The sequence below is a fragment of the Notolepis coatsorum genome, assembly GCF_963971535.1.
Source record: "Notolepis coatsorum genome assembly, chromosome: 11".
NCBI classification, from domain to species: Eukaryota; Metazoa; Chordata; class Actinopteri; order Aulopiformes; family Paralepididae; genus Notolepis; species Notolepis coatsorum.
Genome location: NC_140175.1, coordinates 52,446,380 through 52,466,857, shown reverse-complemented (window position 1 = coordinate 52,466,857; position 20,478 = coordinate 52,446,380). Strand labels below are relative to the sequence as shown.

General features: G+C 47.7%; 1 protein-coding gene across 1 annotated transcript in view; it reads right to left on the bottom strand.

The window, feature by feature from the left end:
- The window catches only part of LOC311236802 (sodium- and chloride-dependent betaine transporter-like), a 45,594-nt gene that overhangs the window by 7,029 nt on the left and 18,087 nt on the right, over nt 1-20,478 (bottom strand). The window contains exons 4-8 of the mRNA XM_084324567.1: nt 15,468-15,587; nt 3,262-3,394; nt 2,758-2,892; nt 2,106-2,209; nt 708-832 (exon numbers count right to left, since the gene is read on the bottom strand). Coding sequence (XP_084180693.1) covers nt 708-832; nt 2,106-2,209; nt 2,758-2,892; nt 3,262-3,394; nt 15,468-15,587 — 617 coding nt within the window. The remainder of the gene's footprint in view (nt 1-707; nt 833-2,105; nt 2,210-2,757; nt 2,893-3,261; nt 3,395-15,467; nt 15,588-20,478) is intronic.

The window sequence follows — 20,478 nt, the reverse complement described above, 5'->3', positions numbered from 1 at the left end:
GAGGACGAGCGTGCGTCCGTGGGGTAGACGGCCGGTGAGAGAGCGCGCTCGTCCTCGGCATCGCCATCGGTCAACCGCCGCCGCCACCGGAGCACCGCGCGCCCCAGCCCAGCCCCACCGTTCGCTGTAAACAATGATGCATGTAGTTACTAGTTACTGTGTGCGATTTTTTATTGATTGTCATGACAAACCAATTCTATAATCCAACACATATGTAAAGAAACAACATACTCCAGTTAACGGTATATTTTTTTAATTATTCGTTGCGGCGTAATCAATACTTAATTGCGTTCGGGACCTCCATATTTTGGGGGTATTCATCAGAAAACTCGGATCCGCGATTCGGCTCCATCAGTGGGGCAAGAACTGTGGATTTTCAGCCTGGCTCTCTGGAGCTTAAACAGAGTTTTGATTCCTGCCTAGAGTTGCGCGTCGCGGCTCATGCGCATGCGCGCGCTCGGCCAATCAGAGCGCAAAACGCCAATGCGGAAGGACTCTTGGGCTGCCTTTAATATAGACGCGAACCGGTCTCACACAGAGTGCCATGCATGTGAGCCGCCACTAGGGACAGAGTTTCTAACCTGTGATTGAGTGAGCAAGTCTCTCCATAGTGAGTCTCACTCTTACCTCCTACAGCCAGTCTCTCCAGAGTGATTCTCACTCTTAACCTCTACAGCCATTCTCTCCAGAGTGAGTCTCCCTCTTACCCCCTACAGCCAGTTTCTCCACAGTGAGTCTGTTGACGTGAGCAATGTAGCCGATCCCTGAGAAGATGACGAAACCTGCAAAGATGCTAGTGGCAGAGTTGGCCAATGACACGATCAATGCATCTCTGGATGGAGGGGGAAATCAACACAAAGAATTACATGTGAAAGGTTTCACTCCAAAATCAGTTTTTGGAGGATAAATGATATTATTTGATGTTTTGGGCCCCCAAACAGCAAGGGGAGCATAGGATCTGAGTTATTCTTGTTTAGCTGTGAAGTACCTGAACATGTTGTTGTGTTGGAGAGGTTCTGAGGAGGTTCTGAAGAGGTTATGTACCTGAACATGTTGTTGTGTTGGAGAGGTTCTGAGGAGGTTATGTACAGTACCTGAACATGTTGTTGTGTTGGAGAGGTTCTGAGGAGGTTCTGAGGAGGTTATGTACCTGAACATGTTGTTGTGTTGGAGAGGTTCTGAGGAGGTTATGTACAGTACCTGAACATGTTGTTGTGTTGGAGAGGTTCTGAGGAGGTTCTGAGGAGGTTATGTACCTGAACATGTTGTTGTGTTGGAGAGGTTCTGAGGAGGTTATGTACCTGAACATGTTGTTGTGTTGGAGAGGTTCTGAGGAGGTTATGTACCTGAACATGTTGTTGTGTTGGAGAGGTTCTGAGGAGGATGTGTACCTGAACATGTTGTGTTGGAGAGGTTCTGAGGAGGTTATGTACCTGAACATGTTGTTGTGTTGGAGAGGTTCTGAGGAGGATGTGTACCTGAACATGTTGTGTTGGAGAGGTTCTGAGGAGGTTATGTACCTGAACATGTTGTTGTGTTGGAGAGGTTCTGAGGAGGATGTGTACCTGAACATGTTGTGTTGGAGAGGTTCTGAGGAGGTTATGTACCTGAACATGTTGTTGTGTTGGAGAGGTTCTGAGGAGGTTATGTACCTGAACATGTTGTTGTGTTGGAGAGGTTCTGAGGAGGTTATGTACCTGAACATGTTGTTGTGTTGGAGAGGTTCTGAGGAGGATGTGTACCTGAACATGTTGTGTTGGAGAGGTTCTGAGGAGGTTATGTACCTGAACATGTTGTTGTGTTGGAGAGGTTCTGAGGAGGATGTGTACCTGAACATGTTGTGTTGGAGAGGTTCTGAGGAGGTTATGTACCTGAACATGTTGTTGTGTTGGAGAGGTTCTGAGGCGATTCTGAAGAGGTTATGTACCTGAACATGTTGTTGTGTTGGAGAGGTTCTGAGGAGGATGTGTACCTGAACATGTTGTTGTTGGAGAGGTTCTGAAGAGGATGTGTACCTGAACATGTTGTTGTGTTGGAGAGGTTCTGAGGAGGATGTGTACCTGAACATGTTGTTGTGTTGGAGAGGTTCTGAGGAGGATGTGTACCTGAACATGTTGTTGTTGAATTTGTTATGACTGGACATGGAGACCATGACACCCAACCCCACACCGATGGAGTAGAAGATCTGGGCTGTGGCATCGATCCACACCTGGTTCAACAACATAGAGAACATCACATATTGAGCCACACCTGGTTCAACAACATAGAGAACATCACATATTGATCCACACCTGGTTCAACAACATAGAGAACATCACATATTGATCCACACCTGGTTCAACAACATAGAGAACATCACATATTGAGCCACACCTGGTTCAACAACATAGAGAACATCACATATTGATCCACACCTGGTTCAACAACATAGAGAACATCACATATTGAGCCACACCTGGTTCAACAACATAGAGAACATCACATATTGAGCCACACCTGGTTCAACAACATAGAGAACATCACATATTGATCCACACCTGGTTCAACAACATAGAGAACATCACATATTGATCCACACCTGGTTCAACAACATAGAGAACATCACATATTGATCCACACCTGGTTCAACAACATAGAGAACATCACATATTGATCCACACCTGGTTCAACAACATAGAGAACATCACATATTGAGCCACAACTTTGAACAGTACCAGTGAGAAGGTGTAAAAGAACATTATTTTGGGGTGTACTCACCTGGATGTTGGCCAGTCTGTGCCATCTGGGGGTGAGATAGAAGACGATCCCGTCCATAGCGCCAGGCAGTCTGACATTGTTGAGTAGCAGGACCAACAGCATGATGTAGGGAAACACAGCAGTGAAGTACACCACCTGCATGGAGAAATACACTGATGGTAAACAGCCGAGAAGTACACCACCTGCATGGAGAAATACACTGATGGTAAACAGCCACGAAGTACACCACCTGGATGGAGAAGTACACTGATGGTAAACAGCCATGAAGTACACCACCTGGATGGAGGAGTACACTGATGGTAAACAGCCATGAAGTAAACCACCTGGATTGAGAAGTACACCGCCTGGATTGAGAAGTACACTGATGATAAAGGGATACTTTGACATTTAGAATCTTAGATGGTTATTTTTCTCTTAATCGGCAAAATCGACAATCTGGCAGCATGCTTGTTGCCTAGAAACACATGAATATTGAGTTTTAAGTATAGTTGCACAGTATCCCACCTTGCCTGTTGAGATGACTCCTTTGAAGATACAGAGGAAAATGAGGAACCAGGCTAACAGCAGAAGGCCAACCAGCTCCCACCTGATGGCTCCTGTTGTCTCTATGCCCTCAGTCAGCTCCAGCATCCTGCGGCTGTGTTCAGACAAAACAGTGGCTCATACTGTAAGAACACGTCAGGGACCCCTTTTCTCCTACTGTGCTCTTTAGCGCCACTTTCATCAACTAGTGGCCAAAAGCTCCACTTTAAAACCTTTAAAATACCTTTAAAACTCTGACCTAAAAATGTATTGAATTTTGTCTGGTCGGTTCTGCAGGGTAGCATTACTGTTGTTTGGAAACGTGTCCTGGTTTGTGCCACGATGCCTTCAGACCTGGCAGTGCTCTGTGTTTGGTCACGCATTTGTGGTGTGGAAATAGGTTTCCCATTCTGTGTCTGCTTTACCTGTGTGGTTTTGCCTTTGTGAAAATACTGGTTGTGAGATTAATTTTGATTATTGCGTTGCGGTGGCAAGTAGCCCTTTGGTATGTGACCTGTTGTATTACTTTGTCTACAAGACATAACACACTAATAAATAATGTAAAGAATAATTTAAGGAGAAAATAAAATAAAATATAGTAATAACAATTAACAGATCAACAGACAATAACAATAACATTTGGGGTCACAAGACAGGAGAACACAAGAGAACAGGAAAAATAAATAATTTATATATATATATATAATTATAAAAATAATGTTAAAAGACACAATTTCCCCTAAACCCACCCCCCCACCCCAGGACCTCCCAGGACCAACCATCCCGATCTCACTCTGTTGCTAGATCATTGACTTAACTCTCTCAACTGCCGACGCCCACAAACTAATGTTAGATTCCTTGACTCCAATTACCCGAGATGTGGAGATCTCTAAATAAATTACATCTAAGAATGTTAGGGCCCAATTAATTATCGTAAGCTTGTCGGGTTGTTTCCATCTTACAGCTCTCTGTTTTTTGGCTGCTGTAAATCCAGCAAGAATGAGTCTTTTTTGTTGTATACGAGCCGGCAGCTGGGAGATATCATTCAGTAGTAATGTCGTTGCAGATATTGGTATTGTCAAAGAACATATGTCCGATAGCTTAGAGGTTTTGGCTTTCCAAAAACAAGCGACCGGTGGACATTCCCAGAACATGTGAAGGTAAGTGCCAGTGGCCCCCAGGGTGCATATGGTGCACCGGGAGTCAGCCAGAAGACCCATCATACACAATTTCCTAGGGGTGAGATATGTTCTATGAATATAGTTAAAGTGTATTTGTTGGTGATTGGGGTTACGGGAGGCCAGTGTAATATTAGTCCAGACATCTCCCCAATCAAACTCAGGATCCAGTTCTGGAATATCTTCCCACCAAAAAGGGGAGGTTCTTATATGTGGACTCCAGTAAGAGTATATAAAAGTCTGAAACGAAGCCCCTTGAGGTTGCTCTGTCTACGATGAGTCTGAAAAAGGGGTGTCGATGTAATGGCTGACCCTACGCAACCCCATACGCCCTGAGCGCTGCCCTTAGTTGTAAATAAAAGAAAAGGGAGGCACCGGGTAGGTCATAAAATTCCCTCAAGTCTTGAAACGAATGAAGGCCAGTGTTATTTTTGTGAAGGATCAGATTAAACCGAATATGTATATTTATTTATATATATATATTTAATTGTATTTGTATATCGTTTGATATCCCCTGTATATTCCTTGTACAATATGCATTGAATATCCCCGTTTCTACTAAACAGCCCATAATAGTTTCATTCTACCATTGGACGAGAACCTGGCGCCAGGTTGCCATACCCCTAGGTCCAAGTTCAATCGTGCCGCCTAACATGTCGAGGCAACCCCCGGTTCCGCGCAGTAATATGCCGGGCGAAATACGTGTGGTACTATTTGTTCATAGCGCATATATATATGGCGCTCGTAAAGTAGAACTTTCTTTTAGTCCAGTTCTTTACCCTCCAACAGAGTGACAGACGCAAAAGCCTCCCCACGAAGCACGTGCGGTGTAGTAGGGCCTACTTGGCCCAGAATAGGCATTGAGATATCGTGTAGATTAATAGTTGAATGGTCATAGTTTGGCACCATACCGTCGAGTTGGACGTATTCTATTAAGCTAATATTAGTCTATTTATGTATGGTGCATCGTTCGGTTCGAGTTCTACAGTTATCAGTACCCCCATCGTTCCTGACGTTATCTGGACGCTTATCCAGGCTGGTCAGACCCCTAGTGGTGATTGCATCCGAGGAGCTCCGGGTCAAGAACGACTGGACCTGTATATTGGATTACTCTACCCGACGACGGCGAGCCTTCCACGGCTCTTGGATTATGCTTTGTGTGCTTTGGTTATTCCATGGATAAAGGCCAACACTGTCGAGTGTTGGAATTACCCCCCGGAGAGGACTACAGGTGAGGTGGCGCTCTACACGTGAGGTCGCACCACGTCTCTCCGTTGTGGACCGGCAGATACCGTTCCACAGAGGGTCCAGCTGTATTCGTCTGCGGCCCGAGGTTCTGTGGGCACTGGGTCTAAGACTTTGGATTCTCCCAAGACACCGTCGGCCAGATGGGATACCGCCAGCGGCTTCTCTAACCCCCCCCTCCTACTGTCTTACAACCAGCGGGACCCCCCCCCCCCCTTAGTGTATCCAGCTATAATCATTTAAGTACTATCGCTATCGTTTCCTAAATATTCCAGGTTGTATACTTACTCCCTGCGCAACCAGAGATTGGACATTCAATGTTGATTTACCTACGAATACTCATTTGCCATAAAAGTGCATACTCAACATTTCAAATCATAAATGTAATTAAGTGAATGTTGTATACACCCTTTGCTGTATTAAATATTCGATTTGGTCCATTTGTGTTGGTTCGTTTCATCAGGTGGGAAAGTGTTCATCATACTTATATCTTGTACTGGGTGGCCAGAAGTTAAAGTACATGAGGTAGTGGTATTAAATATCATATCTAACAATACAGTCAGGGAATTGTACCCCTCAGCTACAATTGGTCCTTCGAGCCGGATGGTAACTAGTGTAATATTAATATAGTGTTATTAATATCAAAATGGCCTATGATGAACACTCCACGAAACGATCCTCCTAACCTAGAACGCCCGCGGCGCAGACGACAGACACCTCAGTACTTAGAGGCTTACACTGTCAGTCAACTACCTAGCCTTCGACAAACGGTAAACGTGGTAAAAGTAGAAAATAAAATTATGTCTGACCTTAACGACCAGGTTTCCCCGACCACAGAGGCCCTAGTAGGTCCTAATGTAACTGACCAAGCCCACGGTGGGGACCAGGAGGGAATTGACATGCCTTTACCCCCCGCCACTACTAAAGAAGTAGTCCCCGACACGCCCCGGGAGGAAGACAACCCTACAGAGAGAGAACTCTGCACGGAAGAAGAAGAGGAGAGCGCCGAGGAACTAGAGCTCCAGGACTCCCCAACGAGTACCCCCAGGAGCGGTTCACGCAGGAGCGGCTCACCTCCACTACCGCCTTCCCCCAGCGAAGCGGAGAGGATACTACAACAGGCGTTCCTCGTCAGCCTGACAGCCTCTACCGAACGCGATCGGCTCCAAGCACAGACGCTTAGCGAGCGCGAACGTCTCCAAGCCCAGGCGACCAGCGAGCGCGAACACCTCCAAGCACAGCAACGGAGCGAAGAACAGCGCACAAGTCTGGAGATGAGACGCTTCCAGATGGAAGAGAATATGGCAAGAGACCGGGCCGACGCCCAGCGCGCCGCTGCCGGTGCCCAAAGAGACGCAGAGCGCGACAGACTACAAGCGCAACTAATAGAGCAGCTGATCAAAAGGACAACTCCCTCTCCCTCCGCCAGGGGCTCAAGGAACTCGTCGAGACAGCAGTCAAGAGCAGCGTCACCGCAACGAGCAAGCGACCCTGAACTTGACCAACAGACCGAGTCTAGACCCCCCGCAGACCCCCTTCCCATACCGGTCCAAGCGAGACCCAGCTACAAGGAAGGAGCGGCCTACACTGCGGAGAAGCTAAATAAACGATTACAAGATCTGGAAGATTTGATAGAAGAAGAAGAGGGAGAAGAGGAGAACCAAGCCCGACGACAGCACAGTACTCCACCGGACCAGGAGGTCCCATACAGTCCAGGCTATACCCCCGCGGCGCTGCGCTACAGACCCCCGACTCTATTTACGGGTGAGCACGACGCACGACCAGCCCCGAGGAACAGTACCTGGACCAGCGGGCCATGGTACCCTGCCAGTACCAGCCCACAGCGAGGCGCAAGAGGGGACTCGCCCAGGAGGTCTCTCCCCCAACGCTCGCCGATGTATCAGCCATCCACGGCGTCATACAACGCCACGCCGTCATTCCCAGACTTCGCCTATGAGAGTCGAGCACAATACACGGAGCTTCGGATGTGTTTAGAGACAATGATGGTGGATGTCGTTGATGAACGCCACAAGTATGCAATATTATTGAAGCACCTGAAAGTACCGCGAGCGCACAATATAGCGCTAGCCTATGCTACCTCCTCGACCCCATACACAGCGGCCCTTGCAGCGCTGGATCAAAGATATGGACGTATATGGGATTACGTAATCCAGGAGATAAGGCATATTGACCGCCTACCCCCAGCCACAGACAATCGCTCACTAGACGACCTGTCAATCAAAGTGCAGTCCCTGGTGGGGATGCTGGGAGCTCAACGGGAGAAGGGCAGGCATGAGCTGTACGCCAACTCTAACGTTGAGAGGATTTTGGAGAAGCTGCCACCCGCAAGACAGGAGCGCTTTCGGCGGCAGAGGGACTACCGAGATCCCGACGGCCCCGAGCCATCCCTCCTTGATCTGGCCGACTTCTTGGCGAGAGAGGTCAGCAGCTTACGACTGGACACCTTCGGGCGGAGCACGCCAAGCTCCAGAGAGGGACCCAGGAGAATAAGTGATGGAAGAAGATCGGTGACTGTCATGCACCAATCAGAGTCAGTACCGAGCAGTAAGAGTCACAGCACCCCCTCGAGAAAGGAGAGGTGGAAGATAGCGTGTCCCTACTGTGAGAAAGAACACTGGCTGTCACAATGTGACTCATTCACAAAGATGAATGCAGAAGAAGTGAGCCAATGGATAAAGTCCAACCGGCGCTGTTATCGATGTGCGCGGCCCCACATGGCAGCCGAATGCCGCCTAAAGAAAAGGTGCAGCCGGTGCGATGGAGCCCATCTAGATATACTACACGATAGTAACGGAAGACGGCTTATACCTGCACCACGGAGCGGCACCAAGGCAAGTGTCATGTACATTGACCCCGCCAGCAGCAACGGAGCTCAAGTGCTCTTAAAGGTAGTCCGTGTGACATTGAGCTACCAGGATAAAGTCATGGACACTTACGCCGTCCTTGATGACGGGTCAGAGAAGACCCTTCTGCTCGCCTCCGCTGCGACTCAACTGGGACTGCGGGGGAGCAAGAACGAAATGACGATTCGGACAATAAGAAGAGATTTAAAGACGATAAAGGGCGAGAATGTCTCCTTCACTATCGCAGCCAACAGGCAGCCAGAGCGACGGTACAAGATCACAAATGCTTTCACCAGCCAAGAAATAGGACTCTCGCAGTACACCTACCCTGTCACCAAGTTGATGGATAAATATGTGCACCTGCGCCAATTACCTATCCCGCTCATAGACGGCGCTACCCCGACCCTGTTGATAGGCTCCGACCATGCAGAACTCATAGTCCCGATTGACCGGGTCCATACAGGCCCCCGGGGCTGTCCTGCCGCAGTCGAGACCCGCCTAGGATGGACATTGCAAGGCCCCCTCGCTAAATCTCTCAACCGAACCGCAGCCACTAGCTGCTTCCACTCCAGAACGACAGAAGAAGACACCACTCTCCTGCAGCATGTCGAGAGGCTATGGACCCTAGAGACAATGCCCTTTAAGAACGAAAAGAAAGACATTCGCTCTAAAGAAGACATTTACGCCATCCACCTACTCGAGCAGGGGACAAAGAGAGTCACAGTCGGCGGAGTGATGAGATACGCAACTCCACTCCTGAGGCGAGAGGGAATGCCCCCCTTTCACGCAAAGAAAGACGCCACGGAGCGCTATCTACTGAACACAGAGCGGCGCCTAGCCAAAGACCCCGCTCAACAGAGTGTGTACCGAGCTGAGATTGAGAAGCTAATCACAGCGGGACACGTAACAAAGATTGACATTAAAGAGGCCGATCAGACGACCGAATCATGGTACGTGCCGCATCACAAGGTCCATCACAATGGCAAGGATCGCATTGTGTTTAACTGCAGCTACCAGATCGGATCCCAAAATCTGAATAAAGAGCTCTTGCCCGGCCCCACACTCGGCCCCTCCCTACTAGGCGTGCTACTGCGCTTCCGCCAGGACAAGGTGGCTATAAGCGGGGATATCAAAGGGATGTTCTTGCAAGTGAGACTAGTAGAGGAGGACAAGCCTCTGCTACGGTTCCTATGGAGAGAGAAGATCGGAGATGAGAACCCATCCATCTACCAGTGGGAAGTACTCCCCTTCGGAACCACATGCAGCCCGTGCTACATTTGCACTACAGAAACACGTCACAGAGGACCCAGCAGCAGATGAAGAGGTCCAACACAGTGTGAAGAACAGTTTCTACGTAGACAACTGTCTACAAAGTGTCTCGACTCAAGAAGAAGCCGAGGCTCTCCTAATCAAGTTACGCGCCTCCCTAATCAAAGGAGGCTTTGATCTCAGGCAGTGGGCCAGCAGTGACCCGCACGTATTGCGCAGCCTCTCCTCCGCAGACAAGGCTGCCAGCAGCGAGACCTGGATGGCGACAATCCCAGGAGAAGCCCAAGAAATGACACTAGGATTAGTCTGGCGCTTCAAAACAGACTCGCTCCACTATAGACACAAACCCTTGGCTCCAGAGCAAGGAAGGTCGGCGGCGATACCGACCACCAGACGGAGTGTGTACAGAACACTCGCCAGACAATATGACCCGCTGGGATGTATTCTACCTTACACCACCAGGGCAAAGATGATTGTACGAGCACTATGGGACAAGGACCAGGGCTGGGACGACCCAATACCCGCACACCTTGCCTCAACATGGAGGGAGTGGGAGACGGAACTCCGCTCACTCCCAGGTGTCAATATACGCCGCAGCTACTTCCCATCCACAGTGAGGCCAGAGACATGCGAGATTGAGCTACACGTCTTCAGCGATGCCTCCGAAGTAGCCTACGGATCGGTTGCTTATTTGCGTGCCCAAGAGATGGGAGGAGAGATACACACTGCTTTCATACTGGCCCGCTCAAGGATAGCCCCACGTAAGCAACAATCTATCCCACGTCTAGAGCTCTGCGCAGCCCTCGCAGGAGCGCATCTAGCCACGTTAATCCAACGTGAACTCACCATTCCGGTGCATAGAACAATCTTGTGGTCAGATTCCACGACAGTACTCACATGGATTAAGTCTGATTCATGCAGATACAAAGTCTTCGTGGGAGTCAGAGTCACCGAGATTCAGGAACTAACAGAAGAAGCAAGCTGGAGGTATGTGGATACCAAACACAACCCAGCTGACGTCATCACCCGGGGAATGTCCCTGGATGACCTAACCCGTCGCAACATCTACAGTGACGGACCAGCATTCCTCCAGCTCCCGGAAGGAGATTGGCCTACGCCCACCCCGAGGGAAGCGAGTAGCGAGGAGGCTGAGAACAAGAAGCCTATGTTCTGTGGACTGAGCACTGTCGCCTCCACAGACCCGAACATAGATGACTGCATTACCCTAGAGAGTGCGCAACAGAGGACATTCCTGCGGCACCACCCAGAGATTCAGTCCACCACTGACATGTCAGCAGCTGACTACGAAGAAGCAGAACTTCTTCTACTACAACGAGCCCAGAGAGACTCGTTCCCCGATGAGCTAGACTGTCTACAGGGAGGAAACCCTGTCCCATCAGACAGCAGACTGATTCACCTGGCACCAGAGAGTGACGCACATAATCTCATCAGAGTGGGTGGTCGCCTGCGGAGAGCCCCCGATCTACCAGATGACATTAAGCACCCGATCGTCTTGAACAGCCGACACAAGGTCACAGAGCTGATCATAAAGAAATACGACGAGGATGTGCACCACGCAGGAGCAGAGAGAGTCTTCGCGGAGATCAGACGTCGTTATTGGATATTACAAGGGAGAGAAGCAGTACGGCGCTTCCAGCGAACCTGTCTAGACTGCCGTAAGTGGCGCGCGCAGCCCAGCATACCACGGATGGCTGACCTACCCCCCTGTCGCCTCCGAATCGGCGACAAGCCATTCCACTCCACAGGCATGGACTGTTTTGGCCCGTTGTATATAAAGAGAGGAAGAGGCACCGAGAAGCGGTGGGGTATTGTATTCAAATGCATGACCACCAGCGCGATACATATCGAGCTCCTTCCGACCATGAGCACAGACTCATTCCTTATGGCCTTCCGGAGATTCATATCACGGAAAGGACAACCGTCTACATTGTTGTCTGATCACGGGACCAACTTCAAAGGCGGAGAAAGAGAGCTGAGAGAGAGCTTCCAAGCTATGGGCCCAGAACTTAAGACCCACCTCGCTCCAGCCCAGGTTGACTTCCAGTTTAATCCCCCGAACGCACCCCACTTCGGTGGAACCTGGGAACGAGAAGTACGTTCTATAAAGACAGCCCTGTATGCCGTACTCGGAGCCCAGACTGTGGCAGAGGAAGTCCTAATGACAGTCCTCACGGAGATCGAGGGAGTATTGAACTCAAAGCCCCTCGGTTACGTCTCCAGTGATGTAGCAGATGTCGACCCAGTCACCCCCAACACACTCCTAATGGGGCGGCTGGACCCCGCGCTACCCCAGACAATGTACAGGCCCGAAGAAGCGGACGGCCGAAGAATGTGGAGGTACAGCCAAGTACTAGCTGACAAGTTTTGGAGCAGCTTCCTACTTCACTACCTACCGTCTCTACAGACCCGCCAGAAGTGGGTAAAAGTGAGAGACAATTTGACAGAAGGAACAGTCGTCATGATAGTTGACCAGTCACTCCCCAGAGCTATGTGGCCGGCTGGCCGCGTAAGCAAAGTGATCACCGGTGCCGATGGCAAGGTCCGAGCAGCTGAAGTACTCGTCCAAGGGCGCACCTACACACGGCCCGTGGCGAGGCTCATAGAACTGCCCCGACTCCCAGATACTATCGATGATGACCATGACCCTATGACTTTGTGAGTTGACTGACCTTACAGCGGACCTTGAGTGGAAGACAGTGCGGTTAATCTGTCTCTGCTTAGCTAATTAGGTGGGACTAATTAGGGGGCGGCTGTTGTGAAGGATCAGATTAAACCGAATATGTATATTTATTTATATATATATATTTAATTGTATTTGTATATCGTTTGATATCCCCTGTATATTCCTTGTACAATATGCATTGAATATCCCCGTTTCTACTAAACAGCCCATAATAGTTTCATTCTACCATTGGACGAGAACCTGGCGCCAGGTTGCCATACCCCTAGGTCCAAGTTCAATCGTGCCGCCTAACATGTCGAGGCAACCCCCGGTTCCGCGCAGTAATATGCCGGGCGAAATACGTGTGGTACTATTTGTTCATAGCGCATATATATATGGCGCTCGTAAAGTAGAACTTTCTTTTAGTCCAGTTCTTTACCCTCCAACAGAGTGACAGACGCAAAAGCCTCCCCACGAAGCACGTGCGGTGTAGTAGGGCCTACTTGGCCCAGAATAGGCATTGAGATATCGCGTAGATTAATAGTTGAATGGTCATAGTTTGGCACCATACCGTCGAGTTGGACGTATTCTATTAAGCTAATAATAGTCTATTTATGCATGGTGCATCGTTCGGTTCGAGTTCTACAGTTATCAGTACCCCCATCGTTCCTGACGTTATCTGGACGCTTATCCAGGCTGGTCAGACCCCTAGTGGTGATTGCATCCGAGGAGCTCCGGGTCAAGAGCGACTGGACCTGTATATTGGATTACTCTACCCGACGACGGCGAGCCTTCCACGGCTCTTGGATTATGCTTTGTGTGCTTTGGTTATTCCATGGATAAAGGCCAACACTGTCGAGTGTTGGAATTACCCCCCGGAGAGGACTACAGGTGAGGCGGCGCTCTACACGTGAGGTCGCACCACGTCTCTCCGTTGTGGACCGGCAGATACCGTTCCACAGAGGGTCCAGCTGTATTCGTCTGCGGCCCGAGGTTCTGTGGGCACTGGGTCTAAGACTTTGGATTCTCCCAAGACACCGTCGGCCAGATGGGATACCGCCAGCGGCTTCTCTAACCCCCCCCTCCTACTGTCTTACAACCAGCGGGACCCCCCCCCCCCTTAGTGTATCCAGCTATAATCATTTAAGTACTATCGCTATCGTTTCCTAAATATTCCAGGTTGTATACTTACTCCCTGCGCAACCAGAGATTGGACATTCAATGTTGATTTACCTACGAATACTCATTTGCCATAAAAGTGCATACTCAACATTTCAAATCATAAATGTAATTAAGTGAATGTTGTATACACCCTTTGCTGTATTAAATATTCGATTTGGTCCATTTGTGTTGGTTCGTTTCATCAGGTGGGAAAGTGTTCATCATACTTATATCTTGTACTGGGTGGCCAGAAGTTAAAGTACATGAGGTAGTGGTATTAAATATCATATCTAACAATACAGTCAGGGAATTGTACCCCTCAGCTACAGTTATCATAAACATCCCCCAGGGTGTGGACTCCTTTCCTCTCCCATTGAGAGTTGTCAATGGGTTTATGCCCAATAAGTAATAGTTTACTATGAAATATTGGGGAATCGATATGCCATGGGCAAGACCTCTGTGCGTTGCGCAATGTCTGAACCACAGGGGAAATGAGAGGACCAAATCGTAATTGGCATATTTTTTTGCAGATTTTGCAGTCTTAGTGGGGAGACTGTTGCCTCCTCCATGGTGCGCCATGAGACGGCAACCTTGGGGTCAAACCAGTTAATCAAGGGCCTCAGTGAGAAGGACCAGAAATATAATTTGAAATGCGGAATTGCCAGACCCCCATCTTGCTTCCTGCACTGAGCAGTGGGTCTTTTAATTCTCGGTCTCTTGTCGTTCCAAATACATTTAGATATTGTAGTTTGAAGTTTGCGGGGGGGGGGGGGGCATTGAACTAATAAAATTAACTCTGGGCAATACATTAATTTTAATAATTGATGCTTGGGCCTGTAGCGAGTTGGGGAGGCTCGACCATCTATTGAGATCCTGAAGTATTGTACTGTATAATTGTGCCTAAAGTCCAACGCTCACGGTGGGCAATTTTTTAAGCTAGGCGACCGACAGAATTGTATCACTTCCATTGTTATGAATGAGACAACCCACACGGCAGGAGATTTTCGAGCGACGATCGTGCAGCAACTTCTGTGGCCTGCGGATAAATATCGCCTCAATCCTATTTTTTTAGGCGACGGCAGGCGACACAGCAAGGACAATGAGGAAATTACATGACTTCTACTGGTGTATCATTTGTAATATAAATTAATTTATCAATACATTCATTGATCAATAACCTACATATTATTACCATGCTACTTATGTTAATTATTAATTAACAGGAACAATTTAAATAAATAACATTAGTTTGGGATGTGTGTGCTAATTTAAGGCAGTCAATGAGTTGTGCTCTCTCTCTCTCAACCAATGAGTCTATCTGACGGCCACGGACCGGTTAATGGACCTGAATAGTCGGGTCTGGTGTGGGGTGCTAAGCGATTATCGCTGAGCGACAGCCGATCACATCGCCAGGCGACGTTGCTCGCCCGCCGTGTGCTTTTGATTTAACAGTTAGATTCAGGGTGGGAAAAATGTAGATGCCGAGATATTTGTGTTCAACTATGGGGATGTCTGCTGGGAGATCGACAGCTCTGGCTGACTTTTTAAGGGGCAGGCATGCAGACTTGGGCCAGTTAGAGCGAGTAATGTAACAAGTAACGTAACGAATTCCTTTGATTTAAAGTATAATATACAGATACAAAGTATATATAATTTTGATTACTTTTTAAAGGAGTAATCAGTAATAAGTAACTAATTACACTTCCTGAGTAACTTGCCCAACACTGGTGATTACTGATTACAATACCCCGGTTAGGCATCATGTTTTTTGTGTAAAAATGAACTTACTCAAAGAACTGCTGGGATGCAGAGTGCACGTGGCTGTTGTTTCCAGGTGACAGGGAGCAGTTTTCTGGAAGGTTCCATGTAGCGTTGCAGTGTTGCCATGGCAACGGAGCGCTGAAGGAGCTGAATCACAGTCAGAGACATTGAATAAACACCAGCTACTATAGACCACTGCACTTCCGCGTTACATTGAGCTCATGGAGGACAGAGCGGGGGGAGAAATGAATGAATGTGGATGAGAGCCTCGACATTAAGTGTTTTTTTTTATAAATTTTTCCCAACCCCCTTCCTGGTTGTTGCGCACTCCCCCCTACTGTTGGTCCGGGAGGCCGGAGACTGTCACATGCTTTCCTCCGACGCATGTGCAGCCAGCCGGCAGCCAGCCTGGCAGCGCAGATTCTCACCGGGAGAGTGTAACGTGTGGAAGGTCACCGAACTGTAGGGGTCGCTGTCCACAACGCCCAGGACCCACCCATCAGCTTTCCCACCCCTAACACTGCCAATTGTGTTAGTATGAACGACCAGCCAAGCTAATAGCAACGCCGAGAGCTGGATTCCAACCCAGCGTCTCCAGCGTTGATGGCGAGTGCCTTGCCCACTACACCACCTAGCCGTAGCACTGTACAACTGTACAAGCAAAACTGTACATTGGAATATTGACAAAACCATACTAGGTAATTTACTGTAGATTGGAGGGGGTTGGGTTAGGACATTTACAGGGGCCAGTTTCGAATTGCAGGCTCCCGTAGGTATTCTTTGAGAGTGGTTTTGAAAGTGGGTAGTGATTCACATTCCTTTACAGCTTTGGGTAGGGCGTTCCACATTGATGTGGCATAATTGCGAAACGTGTTTAGTCCCTTGTTTGAGCCGAATCTGGGTTTAACATGATTTGTGGAGCTCCCTCTGGTGTTGTGATCGTGGTATTCACTGACCTTTGGGAAGTATTTTGACATGTACATGGGTACCTTGGTCGTGTAGTGTATCTTGTAGACCAGGCCCATTGCAAGTTGCTGTACTCTGTTGTCTACTCTAAGCCATCCTAGGTTGTCAAGGTGGGCAGTGGTGAGGTGGGTTCTAGGAGTAAGGTCAAGCAGTAGTTTGACCAGTTTGTTTTGAGATGTTCGTAATTTTGTTTTTAGCGCCTTTGAGGTGCTTTGGTACCATGAGGTGCAAGCATAGTCGTAGTACCCTTGAATGAGTGCTCCTGCCAGAGTCTTCAGGGTATTCTTGTTTACCAGAGAGGAGATCCGGTAAAAGAATCGAGTTCGTTGGTTGACTTTTTTTATTACATTGGATGCCATTTTGTCACAGGAAAGATTAGTCTCTAGGATGGAACCCAGGTAGGTAATTTCATCTTTCCTTGTGACAATATTGTCACCCACTGTAACTGAGAAGCCGTCGGTCTTGTTGAGTTTGTTATTTGAACCGAAGAGAATGGACTCTGTTTTGGCCATGTGTAATGATAGTTTGTTATCAGCGAGCCATATGCAGATTTTGCCTAGTTCCGAGCTGAGGGTTTTTTCAACCTGTAACTTGTTCTTGTCAGAGACCAGCAAGTCAAGTCAAGTCAAGTCAAGAGTTTTATTTGTCACGGCATACGAGTACACAATGAAATGCGGGTGGTGAATTAGATGAATTTTCAACTTTCATCTCTGAGCTTGTTATGCGCTCAGATAACATTTTAATTGTTGGTGATTTTAACATTCATTCCAACAAAACTCTAGATCCCCTAAATAAGGCTTTTACCGACATCATTGACTCTGTCGGTCTCATTCAAATCGTTGACCAACCCACTCACAGTGGTGGGAACACCCTTGACCTAGTCCTAGCCCGCGGTCTCACTGTGTGAAATTTGACCGTCTCCCCCTATGTTCCTGCTCTCTCAGACCACTACCTCATCAAATTTCAAATTGATCTGACGGTTTCTTGCCCAGACAGTGTAGAATCCTACATGAGCCGTCGTATTAACGCCTCAACTGTCCCAACTCTAGCTAACTGCCTACCAGACACCCTCTCTCCCTTCCTCTCTTACTCTGGCCCCCTTGATCTCTTTACAGACAAACTTAATGCCGCCCTTCGTAGCACGCTCGACATTGTCGCTCCCCTTAAGCCTAAAATTAAACGTGCTCCGCAAAAACTAACTCCCTGGTTTACGGAGGAAACGCACTCCTTTAAAAAGGCTTGTCGCAAACTTGAACATAAATGGCGTTCGACCAAACTCGAAGTATTCCGCCTCGCCTGGAATGATAGTTTACGTAACTACAAAAAGGCACTCTCACTTGCCAAAACCTCATATTTTTCCAGGCTCAGAAATGAAAACAAAAACAACTCAAAGTTTCTGTTTGACACAGTTGCAAAACTTACGCAGAAACAACCAAGTGCCCTAAACCATGCGTTCTCGGTTAACAAATTCATGACACTTTTTACCAAGAAAATTGACCTCATTAGAGATGAAATTGTTGCTCTACTCAACAATCAGAGTCCCTCCCAACCTCTGATGGGCCTTCCCCCTGACTTTGATTCCAGCCTACGCTATGCTGCCTTGAAAACGTCTCACTTAGTGCCCTCTCTAAACTGGTTGGCACGGCTAAACCCTCAACCTGTCTGTTTGACCCTCTTCCAGCAACTCTCATCAAAAAACTCTTCCCAACTCTAGGCCATGCCCTACTCATTATCTTCAACACCTCCTTGTCTACTGGCGTGGTGCCCCTGGCCTTTAAATCAGCCGTCATTAAACCACTACTTAAAAAACCGAACCTCGAAATTACAGACCTATCTTAGTGTTAGAACGGATCGTCGCAACGCAACTTACTGACCATTTATCAAACAATAATCTTAATGAATCTTTTCAATCTGGCTTTAGAGCCTTACACTACACCGAAACGGCGGTTACCAAAGTCACAAATGACTTACTGCTCTCTCTTGACTCAAACCTCACTTCTGTGCTCTTATTGCTTGATCTCAGTGCAGCCTTTGACACTATCGATCACTTGATTCTTCTAGGTCGGCTTGAGAATCATGTTGGCATTCGGGGTCTCGCACTAGCTTGGTTTAAATCCTATTTAACTGATAGAACACACTGTGTGGTCTATAATGATTTAACATCTGAGACTTTCCCAGTGCAATGTGGTGTCCCACAAGGCTCTGTCCTGGGCCCTTTGCTATTTTCGATTTACATGCTACCCCTCAGCGATATCATACGCAAATTTGGCATAAACTTTCATTTTTACGCTGATGACACCCAATTATATATACCTATTAAGCCAAATGATTCCTCCCAACTACAAAACCTTGAGGCCTGCTTGCTTGCCGTCAAAAAATGGATGTCGCAAAACTTTCTACTCCTTAATGCAGATAAAACTGAGATGTTAATTATTGGCCCCCCAAACCACAGAGGCCTGTTTCAGGACATCTCCCTCAACTTTGATACCTGTCATGTATCCCAGAGCTCCACCATAAAAAACCTCTGAGTCATTTTTGATTCCTCCCTCTCATTTAATGCACATATAATTTTTTTTACCAAAATTGCATTCTTCCATCTTCGTAATATCGCGAAAATTCGCCCCATTTTAACTCTGGCTGATGCTGAAACCCTAATTCATGCTTTTGTCTCATCACGTCTGGACTACTGTAATGCACTTTTTTCAGGCCTACCTAATTCAAAAATCTTCAACTTGTGCAAAATGCGGCTGCACGGATACTAACTAGAACAAAAAAATTTGATCACATCACACCAGTTTGTCCGCCCTACACTGGCTTCCTATTCAAGCCCGATCTGACTTTAAAGTGCTACTCCTCACCTACAATTTTTTAAATGGGCTTGCACCACTCTATCTATCCGATCTCATCTCCCGATACTCGCCCGCTCGTGCTCTGCGCTCACAAAATGTGGGGCTTCTATCGATTCCTAGGGTTAAAAAGAAATCCGCCGGCCACAGAGCCTTTGTCTACCGCGCTCCCTACCTGTGGAACAAATGACCTGCCGTCATCAGGGGTGCCTGCTCTGTCGAAGCTTTTAAATCCCTGCTTAAGACCCATCTTTTCTCTCTCTCCTTCAACCTACCCTGATCTCACCTGGTCGGGGACTGACCTTTAGATTAATCTGTCTAGTTTAGTTAGGACGTTTATTTTCCCCCATGTCTGCTTTTTTGCAGCACCACAAACATGGGAACTCTCTAACTCCTCCCCCCCCCCTTTCCCCCCCTTTCCCTCCCCCATCTATCTGAGTGCCCGTCTCCTAGCGCTGACTAAGGCTGCGGTTAGACTTTTGTTTCGTTTCAGATGAGTTTCGCCGCAACGTAGCGGGAGGCGAGTCACACTTTCGTTTTGTCACCTGAGCACAGTGATGTAGTACACTGCCAAAGCAGTAGGTGGCAGTAGTTGGCGAACATGAAGGCAATTTTCAACCAATCAGAACTTGAATGTGCCAATACACTTCCTGCAAAAAAAATTTCAACAAGGCGGGCGCCGCCATCTTTGCCTATTTACCCAATGCAGCACTTCTTTTTCAGCAAAGTGTAATAAAAGTGCAATAAACAAAACGCATACATTCACTGTGTGTTCTGCCTCTCATTTGTTGATGAAACAAAACTAACATCAACACAAGTGACCACCAAGAGCGGATAGTTTAGTCTCAAAAAGGATCGGCAAGGATTGTTAGCTACATTGTTAGCTACATGCTAACGTGACTGGAATATGCCAGTATAACAGTATAGCATTGTGGCTAGAAGCTAACGCTAGCTCACGTTAACCACCCAGCACCAAACTGATGATATCGGGAGCTATCAGTAGCTAGATAACATTAGAGACAACGCCGTGTGTATTAAACAAAGGTGAATAGATGACTGGGCCATTTTGTTTAATGCTTGTTAAGATTGAAAGAGGAGCTCTGAGCTAACAGCTAGCTAACGTTAGCCAGCTGCTCATGCAATCGGTAATGCTAGCAGAATGAATGGATGTAAACTTTATTTAACATATTGCATAATGGGTACAATACAATACGGCTCAATACAAA